The sequence below is a fragment of the Phoxinus phoxinus genome (assembly GCF_949152265.1).
Source record: "Phoxinus phoxinus genome assembly, chromosome: 19".
Classification (NCBI taxonomy): Eukaryota; Metazoa; Chordata; class Actinopteri; order Cypriniformes; family Leuciscidae; genus Phoxinus; species Phoxinus phoxinus.
The window spans coordinates 15,765,416-15,780,761 of record NC_136894.1 but is presented as its reverse complement, the minus strand read 5'-3'; the positions used below and the strand labels follow the sequence as shown (position 1 = coordinate 15,780,761).

The 15,346-nt window shown below is 36.5% G+C and overlaps 1 protein-coding gene across 1 annotated transcript; it reads right to left on the bottom strand.

The window, feature by feature from the left end:
• Positions 1-1,515: 1,515 nt before the first annotated feature.
• On the bottom strand, positions 1,516-11,192 carry tent5bb (terminal nucleotidyltransferase 5Bb). Its single transcript, XM_079590519.1, has 2 exons — positions 10,769-11,192; positions 1,516-4,012 (listed from the first exon to the last, which is right to left on the bottom strand). The coding sequence occupies exons 1-2, from the start codon at positions 10,922-10,924 to the stop codon at positions 2,987-2,989; spliced, it is 1,182 nt and encodes a 393-aa protein (XP_079446645.1). The 5' UTR covers positions 10,925-11,192; the 3' UTR covers positions 1,516-2,986.
• Between the last annotated feature and the right edge of the window lie 4,154 nt (positions 11,193-15,346).

Sequence of the window (15,346 nt, the reverse complement as noted above, 5' to 3'; positions counted from 1 at the left end):
TTTAATTCATACTATCTTATTGTCATATGGTTTTGCAATAATTTGGTAATTTCTGCATATATGTATATTTATTTTGCTTATATAGCAGTGAGGTTTATTGTATTTGGTCTGTCTATAGTCTGTGGAGTAGCATTCAAGTAAGTTTTTCATTGTACTTGGTAACTTGTACACATGACAATAATATGACTTGATGACTTGACTTGATGTTTAACCTTTTATGTTTGACCTTCTTAAGTAGGACTTAAGAAAATATTTATATGTCATTTTATAATTATTTATATTGTCTTTGAAAATATGGTTAAATATTATACTGACAAGCAACTCAAATATACTTTAATATAATTTCTATTGAAAATGATATGCCAAGTATTTAAATATATTTGTAATTACACATTTGTAATGAAGTTGCAATTTTAACATTTAAAATATATTAACTTTAAATGTATCGAATGTATCGAATAACACACTACAGTTAAATTATAATCAAGCACTTTATGTGCTTTAGTATGTTAGTCATCACAACAAAAGATTATTAAAACAATTATTTAAAATGTACTTTGCAGTGAAACTTTTAATTTGACATTAGTGTACTTAAGTGTGTTAAGAAACATAGTCATGAAAGTGTACTCTCTTTAAGCGACCTTTTATTTCATTGACTGAAAGTAGAATTTTTTTATATATATGTTTTTAAGATTTGAAGTACACTGCAAGTGCACAAAATACAATTAAGTGCACTTCTTTTTCACAAGGGTTAAGAGTCATAAATATCCATTTTGAGATGAAAACATGTTGTACACACCTGAAATCTCAGTTTACGAACAGCCCATGGCACCGCTTCCTGTTTGTCACACTGAATTATATTATTAATCACTAGTACATTACGTACCATGACGCCAGTGCTTGAATAATAGACTGTAGCCTATACACAGAATACAACATGTGGTGCGGGTGCTTCTAGACTGCATATTCAGCAAGTACATTCACTGCTCTCCTAACAGCTGTTCATCATCTGTGTTCTCAGCAACAATGAGTGCGACACATCCAACACAAGCACAGCCTACCCTATGAGAGTCAATGAGAGATATACCATCCATATCCCATAGACCTACAGTACAGTCAGTGGCCCCAAAAAGAATTTAGACATTTCCTAAGCACTTAAAACATCTGAATGTTATTTCATGCAAAACTTTAATGCACCCTTTAATGCAAAACGCTGTAAAACATTACTCATTCTTGATGAGATTTACTCGATTACTAATGTGGACTAAAAAAATACAGAACATGCATTATTTGTTTCTTTCCCTGTGACATTAACTTTTATATAGATCAAACCACTCATTAGCTTTGACATATCAAACTCATCTATTAAACACTTCAGTGTGCATGCATTTCTACACGGGAGCAAGGGAGCAAAGGAGCAAATTCAGCTATTTTTCTTTCTTTGTTTTTATTGATTTGTAAAGGAAATGCCCTGCTCCTGAAAGTAAAAATACTGTACTATACAATAGCCCAGAGAACAAAACAACGACCATTTTTAATTTACATACATTTCAGTTTGTAGTTGGTTTCAGGCACTTAAAGTCACAGAAGTAACATTCCATATAAACTGCTACATCTAAAGTCTTTGGTCCTCAGTTTTTCAAATAAAGTAGGAAACCATGATCAGAACTGAACACATCCTCCCAGTTTTACGGCTTTTCTTGATTTTTTTTTTCTTTTTTCATAACTTCAACAAAAGCAGTGTTTCATAACTTAAAATGTATAAAATATGAATGGGTTACACATGAATGTGGAGTAGAGAAGTTCTTTAGACATTTCTCCCCCAGTGTTCATTGTTATTGTTTCATCTGCACTGGACAAAATCCTCACAAAAAGTTTTTGAGTGGACTTGGAGCAAATTAAATCATTTTGAGTCTCCCAGTAAAACTAAGTTCATTATAATAGGCTGGATTGGTAGCATCCATATAAAGACAAAATATCTCACTTCTGGTCTCCATTGAGTTCTGCAAAAAACAACCTGCTATAATAGAATGGCGAGTCTCATGACACTTGACAAAAACATGACTAGGTCATATTTCACCCCAAAATCACAAGACAAAAATAGGAAATTATATTTTTCATAAAGAACATTTCCTATTAAATTGTAGAACCATTAAGATGTAATAGTTTTATGACAATAAAGTATATTTTCTAAAGTCTATATAGGTCTATCTATAATTTAAATTGTAGAGCAATTTATTCATCCTATTGTCATTTTCTTTGTTCTAATTATATAGATGTTTACTTAGGTAAAATGTTCTCTGTTAATAAATAATTAAGGCATTTTACAAGTTTTGTTGTGGTTTGCTTAGTCTGTAAAATTGTGGTCATATTGCCTATCCTAAGTGATCAGGTTAATAAATCTAGATATTACACAGTTAGAGTAGCCTAGCTAGCTATAACAATAATAATTATTTATATATATATTTATGTAATTATTATTATTATTTCAGATTTGTGAAGACTGTTATAAGGTTGTGCACCACACTAAATATCAAAAAAATTCCATAGCTTCATTTAAAAGTTTAAATAAGACCAAAATAAACAAGATTTATGAATTTTGTTTGTTCTTTGAGCCATGTATGATTATTGAGAATACATAATTTGGTAAATGTGGTGTCCTAATTATAAATAAAACTGGCATTTTTTGTCATTTTGATCAAGAATCAAGAATCAAACTAAATCCTGGTGACTGATTAGTTCTACTTGAATGTTTGTTAATTTAAATAAACAAATACCTTAATTTTCACAGTAATACAGTAAAAATACTGTACTAAATTATTATTATTAAAGCTCTTATGAGAATGTAATGAAAATCACAACTGAAAAATTAGAATTTCCCTATGCAAAATATACTTCTTCTTTTTTCTCTTGATATTGAGGTGAAATCTAACAACCATCTAAAGACTGCAAATATGCCCCAGAAGTGTTTTTGTCCCTTCCTGGCTCAGCTACAAGGCAGCCATGTTTGATAGGAGCTGTTACAGGTGGAAATGGGCGAATGCACATGTGCTATATAGTAGTTGCTGAAGTTGACGTCTCTGACATAGGGAGCTGGTTGGTAGTAACATGTTACATTAGACAGTGCAGGGATTGCGTTCTGTTCAGCCAGCACGCGTAGTGCCAAAGAGGAGATGAGCGCGAGTGTCTGTCTCCTCTCATGGCCCATGAGACATACGGTGCTTTCATCTACCACGTGATGGAGAGTCACGAGGCAATCGTAACGCTTGTGCTCCATGCCGTTAAAGTGGTTCTGCAGGTACGCCTCCAGCTTCCTCTGCTGCTCATTGATGTCAGAGAAGTCGATGAAAAAGCGTGAGCACATGTAGCGCTGGAGTGTCTTCATCTGTGCCTCGGAGGCTGGACGAAAGCCTCTTACCAGCAAGTGGCAGTACTTCAAGAGCCCACCTCCACGGATTTCTTCTGGGCTGTGCGTAGCGATGATTTTGGCATGTAGGTGTCCTAGCGCTTCTTCAAAGTTTCCGTACATGCTCTCTCCGAGCACAGTGGGATGGAAACTCTCGGACATGGGCGTCTCAGAGCAGCGGTCGAATAGCAGCAGCGAGTCCAAGCCGATCTGAAATGAATCCACGCTGAACTCAAACTGCCGTCGCAGGGAGTCCACAAACTTCAGCTCCACGTTTTTGCCAGTGTTGTTGGAAAGCGAGATGAGGCTCCAGCGGTCTGTGTCATTGCAAACCTTCACCAGCTTCTGCACGTACACTTCCTTTAGGGTCAGGGCGGTGATGCGGTCCCGGCTCACGCCGGGGGGCAGGAACTCCAGAAGGCTGTCCAGTACCACATCCTTCACCACACGGAAGGTCTTGTCATCGGTCAGACTCAGGCCGAAGATCAGGTCCAGGTCTTTGTAGCCCAGGCCAGTGTCCTGATGGAGCACATAACTGGCAGCAGAGCCATTCAGCTTCACATCGCGCACCACTACACCTCGCTCTTCTAGACGAGCCCGGACCACCTACACATGAAGAAGAGAAAGAAAGAGACAAATTTCACAAATTTCATACAAAACTGTTTTTCCATTTGCTTCAATATGGCCGGACAGTTAAATTTTATTTTGAACAATGTTTTCATAAGTTATTAGCGTTTTTGCAGAAAACACTAGGTGACGCCGTTCAAATTTTTCAGGTACCTTCTGGAAATGCCGATGATGATACCTACCGATTTTTTGTCGATATGTCAAATAATTTTAAAAGATAGGCCTATTGCAATTTGTGCCAAAATTCTAAATGGCAGCCGCATGGTTCGTCTGATCCTGGCAAAATCAGTGTCCACGGATTCATAACACAAGAAATCCATAGACACCAAGATCATGATTTTCTGACAAACTGTTTTCTGCCATTTTCAGCCACATCATGACCTGTAGATGGTGTTCCCAAATTTGACATGGACCCTCAGATCATGGTTCCGATGAAGCATACCCATTTCTGTCTCAATTCCTCAAGATACAGCCACTGAACCAATTTCGGGTCAACCTCGTTAAGTTCGTGACTTGACCAAAGATGAAAAAAAAAAGATATCTGTCCAAAGGTCATTAGAGCCAATTGTCGTAAGAATTGGCAAAATTTGAAGCAGAGTAGCGAAAAACCGGAATACTGTACTTTTCAAAATGGCCACTACTGTAATGGGTGGAATCTTAATGTAAATATGTTGAATGTGATCAGCATGATGAGGGGAATCAGGTGTACTAAGTTTATTTTTTCTAGATCAAACGGTTCAAAAGTTATAACCATTTAAAAAGTGAATTTTGAACTGGTGGTGGTGCTATAGAGTTGGTCCTATAGACTCCAAATTTGATCAGATTGCTATTCATTACCATCACTACAAGCGTGCCAATTTTCATAATCGTTCTTAAGATTCATTGAAAAATAATAAGAAAACTAATGGATACAATAGGGGCTTGGCCACAAATAAATGGACCATTATATTAGTAAACTACATATTTAAGTATGCAGTACATCATAGAGCAACGTGGAAATTGAGAATATCCCTATTAACTTGACATTTGGGAAGTCAAAGACTTAGTCTGAGTCAAAGTCAAAGTCTTAGCACATTTATTTTTTGTGAAAGTCTAGTCCTGTGGAGGTTCTGGATTTCCTCAGTGCCCAGCCAGACCAGAAGAGATGTCACTGTATAAGTATCAGGAGGATCCGCTGCAAACATATCCAGATCTGCTAAGGTGAACTGGGTGGTTACTAGAATACTGCTATCCGGTTACTAAAGTGTTAAGGTGCATTGCTGTGTAATGTTTGTTCCACATATTTAGCTTTCTCTTTGTCTCTGTCTGATTTATGAACGTAGACTCGCGCATTTTTTACCCATCCCAATACATGATTTTTGTTGACCTATTTCTCTGCACAGTTACACAATCCGTACGGTGTCTGGACCTCTTAGGATCTAAATGGAAATATTTTATTTCCTCACCAGATATCTGTCTGCACACTTAACAACTTGTCTAAAAATTACCAGGGGAAAAAATCAATAATAAAAAACTAGAAAAGTAGATGAAAGATGAAAAACAACACAATGCTCCAGAACAAATGTTGGTTCTCTGGGATACAACAAAGGTCACGACATAAAATTAAACTTTCAGATCAGTTTCCATAATAGAATTATACATTTCAATGTTCTTGAAAATATCTTGGCAGATATTTTTTTCAGCATGGACAACCAGTTAGTTACACTGGTAACCAAACACTTTCAGTCTGTGTAGAGAGAACGGTTGAATAAAATATCTTTATTCAAGAACCGCTATAAAGCCAAAACAATCTCTGTTACCTTACATTATTCGTTTATCACTGTAAAGCTGCAAATAAGCAGTAATTAGGTGTTTATGGAGGCAAAAGTTGTAGTTAATACAATAGTTAATATTGAGAATTGGACCCTAATCTGAAGTGTGGCCGATTGTTCTAAAGACAAAGCTTTAAGTCAAAGCATACTGTATGTATGACATGACTTTTTGCTGAATTTAAAAAAGATTAACTCTACAAAAACGACTCAGGACGGGATTACGCATAGTCACACAAAAGATACAAAGAGCATTCACTCAAAAAAGGAAAAAAGCCTAGAGGGACTGATCTGATGCACAGTTTTACAGTTGAAATCTCCCCTGAAACTCTAAAGAAGACACATACATTGAGATATCTTGAAATCTACAAGCCTATTTCATTTGACCCTGTGTTGAAGGCTTGTAAAAAAGCCACAAACACACTGGTCTGACCGGTGCTGACAACGCCTTGGCTCACCTTTGTTTTTTAACCTGGCTAAAATACGTTTCATATTTTATTTGTAGGGTAAGGCAAATTTCCACACAGCATTTTACAGATTTGGCTGGGGAACAGGCCAACAGAACACAGCATCACTGGCCCCTGGATACCGACAGCCACTCTGGGCAGCCGGTCTGACTGTGAACTGCCAAATGCAAAGGGATGAATGAACCACTTACGAGTCTCTGACACTGGCCCAGGCTCAGGAAATGAGTCAGTGAATCCCCTGTATACTGGACTAGACTATTAAGAGTTTTTTCCTGATCTTAAATTGTTTCCAAAAATTCACAATGGAATCTTTGAAATTCTAGCTATTGGATGGCCATATGGATAACGCTATGTGGTATATGAAGCTCGGATAAAACTTTAAGCAGTTACTCATACATAGCTTCCATTACACCAGTTCTACGCCCTGTTAGTAAAGGCCTTGTCCAAAAAATCATTCATCTGATTTTCCAAACAAAAAAAACTAAATGCTAAGTATGTCATCATTTACTCATCCTAATTTTGTTCCAAACCATGCCTTTTTCTTTTTTCCTCTTTTATTTTGGAGACTATGAATGTTGAGACTACGAATGTTGAGCTCCAAATAAGGACCATAAAATTGATCCATACGACACGTACTTTAGTCTTCTAAAGGCAAATTATAGCTTTGTGAGAGTGAAAAAGGAAGTTTTGTTTGTTTTTCTGAATACTTTAGAGATCTTTATAGGTTTTGAACAACATAAAGGTGAATAAATGATGACAGAACTTGAACTATCCCATAACAAGGTTTCAGGGGGTCAATATCACAATAATTTTTTTTTTTTTAAAGATACATTTTACAGTGAAAGAATGCTAAAAAGGCTCTGTTTATTAGCTTCCCCTGCAGGTATGGGTGTATGGTGTAATGTATACCTCAAAACTGATTCCAGCCACTGGTTTTACCAGGTTTATGTTACATGCTGGAGGGATGAATTCCTTTAAGACATCCATTCACATACTCATAAAAGCACCTGTTCTAAGACAGGAACAATGGGAATGGCTTAGATGGGGAGTCTATGTATCCTTTCAGATTGAAAAAAAAATAATCCTGAGGAGTTAGTTTACACTCTGGCCAAATTGAAAGACTTACCAGGCTCCTCTTTACCACACGGATGCCATGTCAGCTCTGGCTCACAAGTCTACTGTTTCCAACAGGATTAAACCACTTTTAACCTTATGTGCCACAAACAAGCCAACTTTGTCTGTTAAACAGGCCAGTGTAAGCCAAGTAACAATGAAAAAATTATACCACTGAGAAAAAATGAAATAGTGGTGATTTGTGTCTGAGTGTTCTTTCTACACTTGGTTATAAGAACGATGCATTCTTTACAACAACACCAAATACTGATGCCATGTAACAAACAACCTTCTGGAGGGCTGATGGCTAACTCTAAGAGTTTGCTTCCTGGTAGTTGAAGATGTTTCCACTGTTATATTTTAGACAAAACTAACGATCGTCAGAATGCTACTAACATCCAGGAGTAGAAATTAACAGGTTATTATCAGTCTGTCAGGAAACAAAATAATATTTAAATTATTCTATCTTGGTACTATGAGTACTTGTAAGAATTAACTAATCACTTGCTTCAAATCTTTCAAATATAGTGTTTTTTTGAGGCACTTAGTAACCATATTGCATATTTATGAGCAGAACTGTATATTGTTTGTCTTCTGTCTGGGAAATAATTTGTGCTTATTACGTTTGGATGGACAGTAATTCTGTGGACGTAATTGGATGGGCAGTAATGAAGGTGTTTCAGTACAGAAAATTATCAGAAACTTTTTTTCAAAATGTCTATTATTGTGTCACATAAATATTTTGAGATAAACCTACCACTAAAGATAAACTGTGGTGGTTGCTTCACATGTCAGTCAGACTCCGGTCTCTTCCTGTCAAAGTGGGCAGTTCTAACAAGCCTAAACTGCATTGTGAACCAGAATTTATGCTAAGTCAAAATTCAGGCTATGAAAGACTACTGGTTGGTAGGTTGTCAGCATGACCTGTACAATAACTGAATGCCTGTTCTATGTGTACACATTACATTAGTGCATTGATTTGAAATGAATCTTATAAAAATATGATGCTGAAAATAGATAGGCCTATAATATGTTGGAGATGACAATGTTTGACAAGGAAAAACTAAAAAAAGAACTACTGGCTTATTGAGGGAGTTTTATTGAGAATAAAAGTGAATAGTTTTCATAAAGACAATCAAAAAATCTACTTAAGATGAGATACTGTAAAACCTAAAAGCTGGTGGACTTGTTTGATGGCTCACACATTAGATACAGAGCCCCACAACCAGATGGTAGAGTAATAAGCACTTGCATTTGGAGGTCAGTGATGTCATCAGAGAGAGGCCTAATTTTGAATAAGCCATTTGATACGGCTGGGTAAAAATACTGGCCTATATATCTTATTTCACTGTTAATTGTGTGAACTGGCTTCCTTGCGACTGTGAGGTTGTAAATTAAACAAGCTAAATGAAGGGAAATACTGCATTCTCATTAAAAATAAGAAGACACAGAGGCCCTCTAGTTCATTAATCACCCTTAAAATATTTAAGTTTATAGAAAAATAAGTTTCAAAAATGTTAAATGTTGTTTTTTACTGTACCTCTGTTAGTAAAAAGTATCTTAAAATCTATCTTCATTCTAGTTCTAGTTTATTGTTCCAAATTGAAAAGAGTTTGTTATTGGACTGAGAGGCAAGTGTGTATGGAATAAGACAAGCTATCATAAATAATATGAATGACATTTTGTTTTTCAACACGAAGAGAGCGTCAGGCATCAGTCAGAAGACAGCAGGTTCACTATGAGAGTTTCTCCGGATGTTAAATAGATTAAATTGTCTGCTTTGATTGCACAAACACCTGCTGATATCTACTGGAATTCAGCATGGAAGAAAAGTTGACCCATAAACCTTTTCCAGTAAGACTGCAAAAGTCACGACCGATTGCAAAAAGCTCAAATGTATCCTTTACAGAAGAATAATAATCAGGAAAAAAATCATCTTGGCACCACATTGTGAAACTACTAGCAAATTACACTGAACCTTTAGATGAATATGAGATGCATTCAAGCTTAATAATGCTTTAGTAGAGATGCTTAAAAACTTACACTTGAAAATAAACTACCACTGAAATTGTAAAGCCAAATAAACAAAAAGTGCATTTAGTCATCAAGAATGAGGCTTATTCAAAGTAAATTGTAATAGCCAATAAATCTGTATCTATTACCACACATTCTAAGTTTCTACACTGTGTGTGGCAACCATAAACAGCATACAGTATGGGGTTGTATTACAGAAACATTCTAAATCTGTTTCTGTTTAATATTCTGTTTAGTAACCATTGTTAAATAGGAAATAAACCTTTTTTAAATATATTTTAAATATATATAAGAATTAAGATTGCAATACAGAAACATCCTAACTTTCCTATGTGTTTCCATTGCGATCCTATCGAAGTAGCCATGGTAATTCAATTTAGGAAATAAACTTTTAACTTTTCTGTAACACATTTTCTGTAACATCCCGCTTATTATTAACAATAGCCCTACATGCAAGTAGACTACATGTTTTAAATACAAATGGTCTCATTCACTAATTTGATTATTTAGTCTCAACACGAGCGTATTCACACGTAATGTTTGAATTTGGAATGCATTTGGAGGCCTACCTATTCTAAATGAGCGGCCGCGTGCACGAGGTTAGTCATTTGCATAAAACACGCCCATACCATCTTCTTAAAAGGGCTTTCCGCACAAACTTTCCTTTACAGGCACAGTCTTTCGTCGTCAAACATTTGACGCTCTCTGAAGACGCGCACTCGCCAGATCCACGAGCAAAACCAAGTGTACCATTCTCAAAACCAGTTCAGATTACGAAGCTCTCAATAGCCGGCTGTAAATCAAGCGTAAATCTGCGTTATTTAGAGAAAACTCGCAACTAAAGCTATAGGCTAATGCAGGTCACTCTTTCACTGTAAGCTATGATGAAATATAAAGATAAAATTAAATTGCATTATTTATTAATATGGCCTAATATTATATTATATAATAGCCTAGTGTTAAGAAGAAATATAACGTCTTGGTTTATTTGCTACGTTTGGTTTCAGTTGTTACTAAAGAAAAAAATCGCACATTGAGAATGCATTTTTGTAGCCTGAAACTTACACATGCGTGAATGAGACTACTTTAATCGCTTTCACCTATAGCGCCTAACAGTGGCGTAGTAAAATAACATTGTATAAAACATTAAAACCTATAAAATGTTGTTTTTGTGAAGAATAAAAAAAAAAATGGAATTGCTCAAAAATGATATTAAAAAATTGGAATTGGAATTTGTCCACATTAGCCTATTAATTTAGGTGCAAACTGTGTTCAGCTGAGGTTTCATATTTTTATGAGTTTGGATCCTGTACCTGTACGATATGTCGAGGCTGAACGGACAGTGTAGGGAAGTTTCCTCGCCCGTGGATCGGGACACACTCTCCCAGGATGGAGTCCAGACGCTGCACCTGCTCCCACGACAAAACACAACAGCGCCGGCTGTGCTCCGACACATCCGCGGAGGACATGGCGAAATCAGTCCGATGAAAACACAAGTCTGCTCTATGGATGTCAGCTGGATGCCCCTACTTGTTTATGATGATGTCCGACGAGTTCGGTTTAGAGTAGAGTCAATTCAAGATCAAAGCGTGGATTTGAAAAGTTATTTTATCAACGAAACAGAATCCAAATATTTGCCGATGAACAAACGAACTCAAGCGTCTGTTCCCCACAGTAGAGTTACTCGCTGTGCCTGCCTGGAATAAGCCTACAAATACATTTAAACCTGCCATATTTACATATGCCGCTCAATTGGTCAGATTTATGAATAATGAAAGCGTTTATAAGAACTAAAGGGTTTGTGCACGCCCACGTCCATACGTCACAGTAACCTGCTGCGATCATTGGTTGTAGGAGGGGCTTGCGATGTGTGGGAGCATGTGTTCAGTTTATGGTAAACACAAACCAGAATTGTCAAAGCTGGTTAGTTTTATTACCTTATTCAATAGGTTAAACCTGTAAACATATGATAATATATTCACATCGTATCGTAGTTTGATTTACAGTAGGCTAGCCTATGTGTAGGCCTATAGGTTTTTCAAAAGTCTATTTTTTTCATTGGTTTCAAGATGGTTAAATGTAATTTAAAAACTGACACAATCTATAATTTGTTATACAGTATTATCATCACAGCACCTGTTCTAAAAGAGTAGCTATTTAGATCTGCATACATTGAGAACTCAGCTATTTCAAAAGGAAGTGAAACTGATCTCATGTGTAGCCTATACATTTGCTGGAAATCTGATATGTTTTTACATGACACTTGATCAGTGCTCTGGGTGGTTTCAAGCAGTCTGAACTGGAACTTCTCCATAGTAATTTGTAAACAAGACTTTTATCACAAGTGAGTACCATAGATCACAATTCTATGAACATTACGCATGTACAAGAAGGCAATTTGCAGAACAGCATAGATATAAGCCAAGCAGAGTAATAACCCAAGCAGAGTAATAAAATAAAGTATGTCAATGATAAGAAGCAAAAATATTATATCACCCTGAATGAACTGATTAGGACATAATTAGACAGTTTTACTGTTGCGTAAAAGATTTTGAAACACCACTGTAAAAAATATTTTTGTTAGGTAACCTAAATCGGGGGATTTTAATCTTTTAGGGACCTTCAATCCTTGCATCCTAAAATTGAAAAGGCAGCTACATATTCTAAATTACTCTGATAGCAATTAATTAATTAATTAACTATTATTTAAAATAAATAAATATTATTATTTATTTATTTATTTGAATCAAATGTTTTATTTTATTTTTTTAATTTAAACATTTGTAGTGTTTACTTATTCATTTAGTCTATATTCATCTATAGTTCTATTATTTGTTTTTCTCAAATTTGAATAATTAATTTTAATCTTTTTATTATTCATTTATACCCAGCTACAGTTAGTTATGTTTTATGTGAACAAACAGTTGAGAAAGATAAGTCAGATAAGGAAGAAACAGCTATTTAAGGTAAAAACTGCACATTTTTACACAGTATTATGCCTTGTTGATTTGGCTCCTGTATGTCTTAGTCTTTGGGTCTGACATTATATTTGATAAGTCCCACCGGAAGTTTAAAAGGGCCTTTTATAACCTGATCAAACAGTAAGGCCCTTACCTATGCAAACATCCTTTATTTTCCCAGGCTCCATATAGCAAACAGAGAATGTCCTCAGCAACGCTGCTTGTATATGACTTTAATCCTGCTTCTATTCCGTCATAGAAATATGATCTTTAGCTACAAGGCATTTAAAAGACGTCATCAAGTAGACCAACCTGTAAAGTTTATCAAAGTATCATGTAAAGGAACAGAAACAAATCTCTGGAAGAGAATAGAAAAAAAATTGTAATGAGGAGCAGGTTAAGAATCTGAACTGATGGGACAAGGGCTTGACATTAACACCTGCCAACCTGACAAATATGGGTGGATTAAGGCAGGCGTGTAACGCAGTCACTACTATCCACTTTGGCGGGTTGACTTATATATATATATAATATATACATTTTTCAATTGTAGTCTTTTAAAAAGACATCTGAAATAGTTCAATGTAGTGTTGTCAAAAATACAGATTTTTCGATATATATATTGATACTGAAATATCTGAAACGCATCCAATACTAATTTTCTGCGGATACACTATACCAGTTGTGCTTTCTCTCTGACAGCGAGTTGATGAATATTGTTGGTGTTACAGGGCTTGAACTTTGGCTTGGGATTGCGCGTATTGCGCATCATTTTACACATTCCTGCAGATCCACGTGTCAGGTCTTAATGTGACAGCAGACTAATATACATGTTGCCAAATTAATGAGATAATATTAAAAATCAAGCGTAGCGTCAGTGGCAGGGTTAGTCAAGCTCGCAGCTGTCAGCTGATCCACGTCTACCTATAGGAATACGGCGCCTATCACTGTATACATATATAAGCTCCTTCAGTATTATCAGCAGCTATCGCGTTTCTCAGGAGCTAATTACCCTCCTCCATCACCAGCTCCTCCTCTCGCCCATTCTGATCCCCCTTGAATCAGAATAAATTCTCGAATAATGTTGTACTTTAAAATCTTGAATTAATGATATCTGCATACATTCTTGTTGGTTCTGTCCTGTTTACTCCAAGGAGGGTTATTGCTGCTCTCCCTGCTCTTATCCATGCTAGGCTGCATGGATGCGCAGGGAGTTATTGCCCAGAACGGACAATCCAAATTGTATGCTATTTTTCAATCGTATTTGACGATAGTGGTCCTGACAGAAATATCTATATGGCAGTTTTCCCCATGGTATCGATGTGAAAACTGTGGTCAGTGAAAATATTTAGTGGCTAGTAATTTAGGAAAACTAATAGACACAGTGGCTTGTGAGCAAAAAACTTAATGTCAAGCCCTGGATGTGACAAACACTAGTCAATGCTTGTCAAGGCTGCACAACACAGATATACTGTACATGACATGTTTTCAATAACTCACTATCATTTGTGGTATTTTCATGACATACTCAATCAAACACAGTTATAAAACCCTCTTTAAAAACACATTTCAGTATTTTCACTGCTGAAACATTTGTCTTGTAGTTTGTACTGCTTTAACACAGCTCTTCAAATGCTCACATCTATTACTACTGTAAATATCTTAGAAGTAGTAGCCAAGTAAAATAAAACCCAATGATCCGGTATTGTTTATTAAGATGTTGCCAGGGTGGAGATTCAGACCCTGAGACCCGACATTTTCCTCCCCAGTTTACATCCCACACAAGGGATGCTGACCCTACTGTTGATTATTCAGGACCAACGTGGCATCGTGAACCTCGACTAGAAAAGTTTGCTGACTCTGGTGAGCATTTAATAACTTTTGAGCGAATTGCCGCTGGCCCAAGGCCGATTGGACTTTTCATTCGATTCCGTTATTGACTGGCAAAGCAAGGGCTGTGTATATGGATGTGGATGATTGTATTGAGCATGAGAAGGTCAAGGCAGCCATCCTCATGAATTGTGATATATTAGTGCAGAGACCCATAGACAGAGGTTTCGCTTCTTAGATGTCCATCCATCCGAGAGTCCAAAAGAACTGTATATAAGACTGAAGGAACTCTATGGCAAGTGGATTAGACCCCAGGAGAAAACCATCGAAGAGGTGGGTGAAATTATAATTTTAGAGTAGTATTTTTACATGCTTTCTCAAGACACACATAAACATTTATCATAGCAAAAATGGTTAACAGAAGCTCAAACATGCTTGCTTGATGCGCAAGAACCAATGAGGTTTGTTCTTGCATGTCACATAAACACATTTCAGCTTCCGTTTACCATTTTTGGGTGCACTATGTTTGTTGATATGTGAATAAAAGTGTAAATGACATCTGTTCGACATAATCATAGCCAAATCTATTGTATGAAAACAATAGTAAAACTATTTGAGTAATTTCCTACTCTGCACTTCCTTGTTGTGCTTACACTGTGTAAATGTCGTTCCAGTAAATGTGTAATGTGTGCAGTCTGTGCACACATAGCAACAAGTTGAAAGGTATTGATGATGAATCAAAGACTACGCCTATCAGATGTGTTCTCTAAACAAAGAAAACAGGTACTTGACCCATGGGCTCATGAGGCAGCTGTCTAAGCGGACTTTACACGTTTTATGTGTTTTAGCTAACACTACGACCAATCACAACAATACATAGGGTGACGTATCCAGAGCGACGGAAAGGAACGATTCGAGCGCCATCTTCTTTTCCTCTTTTAGAGAAAAAGGTAAGTCTAAATCTGTCATTGTAGCGCCCAAAGCCGTTTCAAACAACACCATCTTGCAATGTTTACTAATGACTTCGACGTCGCAACGCTGTCGTCATCTCGCCTCTGGCACGCCTATATCAGGTAACCCGTTGTGATTGGTGCAGCTCAG